The sequence below is a fragment of the Meriones unguiculatus genome, chromosome 21, assembly GCF_030254825.1.
Source record: "Meriones unguiculatus strain TT.TT164.6M chromosome 21, Bangor_MerUng_6.1, whole genome shotgun sequence".
NCBI classification, from domain to species: domain Eukaryota; kingdom Metazoa; phylum Chordata; class Mammalia; order Rodentia; family Muridae; genus Meriones; species Meriones unguiculatus.
In genome coordinates this window covers 16615394-16618750 of record NC_083368.1, presented here as the reverse complement: position 1 = coordinate 16618750, position 3357 = coordinate 16615394, and the positions used below count along the sequence as shown (strand labels likewise).

General features: G+C 49.7%; 1 protein-coding gene across 1 annotated transcript; it reads left to right on the top strand.

Moving 5' to 3' along the window:
• Positions 1-1516: 1516 nt before the first annotated feature.
• LOC110565712 (glycerol-3-phosphate dehydrogenase 1-like protein) lies at positions 1517-2827 on the top strand. The gene has a single exon (XM_060373979.1). It carries the CDS (start codon positions 1517-1519, stop codon positions 2708-2710), a length of 1194 nt encoding a protein of 397 aa, XP_060229962.1. The 3' UTR covers positions 2711-2827.
• The last annotated feature ends 530 nt before the right edge of the window (positions 2828-3357 follow it).

The following is a 3357-nucleotide window of genomic DNA, read 5'->3' as shown; positions in this document are numbered from 1 at the left end:
GAGGGAGGCGTGCTCTTGAGAAAAAAAAGACGCTAGCAGCAGGCATCAATCTGGGCTGATTAGTAATTCTGGGATGGACCCTGTGTCTTCATATTTTGTTTGTTTTAATTTTAACTTTTTTTTTTTCCCCAGGGCTAGAGAATGAACCCAGGGCCTCGTAGATGCTAAGTAAGTGGCCTACTGCCCAGCTAATATTCTTAACCCTTAAAAAAATGACTGTGAATGAAGAGATAGGTCCGTTGATAAAGTGCTTTCCACACAAGCATGAGGACCTGAGTTTGCATCCCACATCAAAAGCCCCTTTTGATCCCATCACCAGGGAGGTGGAGGCAGAAGGCTGTGGGGCATGCTGGCCAGCCAGTCTAGCCTGATCAGCGAGCTCCAGATCTATTGACAGATCCTGTCTTCTAAAAATAAGGTGGAAATCAACTGAGGAAGGAACCTAATGACAACCTCTGGCCTCCACACACATGCACACACTGTCTCCTAAAGGTAAAGGCTCTAGCTTGCTATGTAAACCAGGCTGGCCTCAAATTCACAGAGATCCATCTGTCCTTACCCCCTGGGAGCTTCTTAACTCTTAACTTGCATCGCCATCCGTTCTTTTTACAATCTATACGTGGTCAGGGCTGGGGATGTGGCTCAGCTGATAGAGTGCTTGCCCAGCATTCATGGAGCTCTGGGGTTCCCCAGAACCACATATACCAGGTATGGTGCTGTATGCTTACAAATACAGTCCTCCAACGGTGAACAGAAGACTATTGGAAGTTCAAGGTTATCCTCCACTACATAGAAAGTTCAAGGCTAGCCTGGAAAACAGGAGAGCCTGCCTCAAAACAAATGCACCTATAAACATATTGCTGTCATAATTCATGCTTTTAAAAATCACATGTTTTCTCAATTTCATCAAATATGCAACACTTAAACATCAAGTACCCTTGTAAATGTCTTTTTATTTGGTTTATTTATTTGTTCATTTACTTATTTTGAGACATGTAGTCCATGTATCCCTGATTGGCTTCATCTTCTTCTTTTTTTTTTTTTAAGATGTATTGGTTTATTTATTATCTATACAATGTTCTGTTTGCATGTACACCCTGTGTACCAGAAGGGGGCACCAGATATAGACAGTTGTGAGCCACCGTGTGGTTGCTGGGAATTGAACTCAGGTCCTCTGGAAGAGCAGTCAATGCTTTAACCTCTGAGCCATCTCTCCAGCCCTGGCTTCAACTTCTGTTTGGAGCTGAGGCTGACCTTGAACTTCTGTCCCTCCTGCCTCTCTCTCCCCACTGCTGGGATCACAAGCCTTCACTACCACACCCAGCTGAGGCAGTACTGGGGCTAGAGCCCAGGACCTCAAGCACAACCCAAGCACTCTACCGGCTGAGCTGCATTCAGCCTTCCTTTTTTAAATCTTCATTTATCTTATTTGTTTTCAGATAAGCTCACTCTGCAACTCAAGCTGTCTTTGAATTTGAGTCAGTCCTCTGAACTTCCGCGTGCTGGAGTTACAGGCATGAACTACCACCCTCGGGTCGTAAATGTCCTTTTTGTGCAGGTTGGGAGGCAGGGTGCCTGCAGGCTAGATCGTGCAGTTTGTGATCAGCAGTCAGCTAGGAAGACACCGTGTGCACAGCAGGATGCCAGCCTAGGAGGGGTGGCCAAGCCCCTGAAGGTGTCCATCCTGGGCTCAGGGAACTGGGGATCCGTCATTTCAAAAATCATCGGGAGCAACGTGAAGAACGTAAAGAAGTTCGCCTCCACAGTCAAGATGTGGGTATTTGAAGAAACAGTCAATGGGAGGAAGCTGACGGAGATCATCAACAGTGACCATGAAAATGTCAAGTACCTGCCTGGGCACAGGCTGCCGGAGAACGTGGTGGCCACCCCGAGCCTCAGCCAGGCTGTGCAGGATGCCGACCTGCTGGTGTTTGCCTCCCCCAACCAGTTCATTCGAACAGTCTGTGATGAGATTGCTGGCATCGTGCCCAAGAAGGCCCTGGGCCTGTCCCTCATCAAGGGCATAGAGGAGGGCCCCGAGGGCCTGAAGCTGATCTCCGACATCATCCGAGAGAAGGTGGACATAGACGTCAGCGTGCTGATGGGGGCCAACATAGCCAACGAGGTGGCTGAAGAGCAGTTCTGTGAGACCACCATCGGCAGCAAGGTGTTCCAGAATGGCCTTCTCTTCAAAGAGCTGCTGGAGACCCCCAAATTCCGAGTCACCGTGGTGAAGGAGTCGGAGGTAGTGGAGCTGTGTGGGGCTCTAAAGAACGTCATCTCCCTGGGGGCCGGCTTCTGCGACGGCGTCCCTTGCGGAGACAGCACCAAGGCTGCTGTCATCCGCCTGGGCCTCATGGAGATAATTGCCTTTGCCAGAGCTTTCTGCAAGGACCAGGTGTCCACAGCCACTTTCCTGGAGAGCTGTGGGGTGGCTGACCTCATCAGCTCCTGCTACGGGGGGCGGAACCGCAGGATAGCCGAAGCCTTCGCCAGGACGGGAAAGAGTATTCAACAGTTGGAGAAGGAGTTGCTGAACGGACAGAAGGTACAAGGGCCGCAAACCTCTGCTCAGACGTACCACATCCTCAAGAAGAAGGGGCTGCTGAACAAGTTCCCATTATTCACAGCGGTCTATCAGATCTGCTACGAGGGCAGGCCCGTTGGAGAGCTGCTATCCTGTCTGCAGAACCATCCAGAGTACAGGTGAAGGGAACAGGGCACGGGGGTAGGGCTCTACCTCCGCCATCTTAGGATCCCGCGGAAACCAGGACGCGACCGTGAGACATTTGCCTGGTTTTCTCCTATCTTGGACACATGTGAATTATTATGAGACAGCTCCTTGGCTGATGTACTACTGGAGAACATCTACACATACACAATGAATGTGAATGAAAAAAAAATGAAAGAAAAACAAAGCAAAGGAAAAAAAAACCAGCTTGGTAGTTTGAATCAGGATTCTAGTGAGATTGGGAGTTGTTTCTTGTGTCTGTGTGTGTGCGTGTGTGTCAATGTGAGTGGGGAAGCATAGGGGTCCTTTCTGGTGGAATGTGTGTTTACATATTGCATACGTATTGCATGAAGAATGCATGCTGTGTGCACGTGAGCGCGTGTGTGAGGGAACTAGCTTATCAGGTGGTGCTCCCCATGCCTTGCTGGCTGTCCTGCTCTAACAGTGACATGCTCCTCTGTGGGGAAGGACACCCTCCCTGAATGCCCCTGTGTGATATCACAGCAGTCCATACCCACCAGTGGAGTCATTCCTTCTTCCATGTTTGATTTTGTTGGGTGGTTGTACTGGTTAGTTTTTGTCACCTGGGAAGGAGGGGACCTCAGTTGAGGCCGCCATCAGATTGG

What these genes read in the sequence shown, in the direction of transcription:
- LOC110565712 (XM_060373979.1), top strand. Translation starts at nt 1,517, where the DNA reads ATGAACTACCACCCTCGGGTCGTAAATGTCCTTTTTGTGCAGGTTGGG.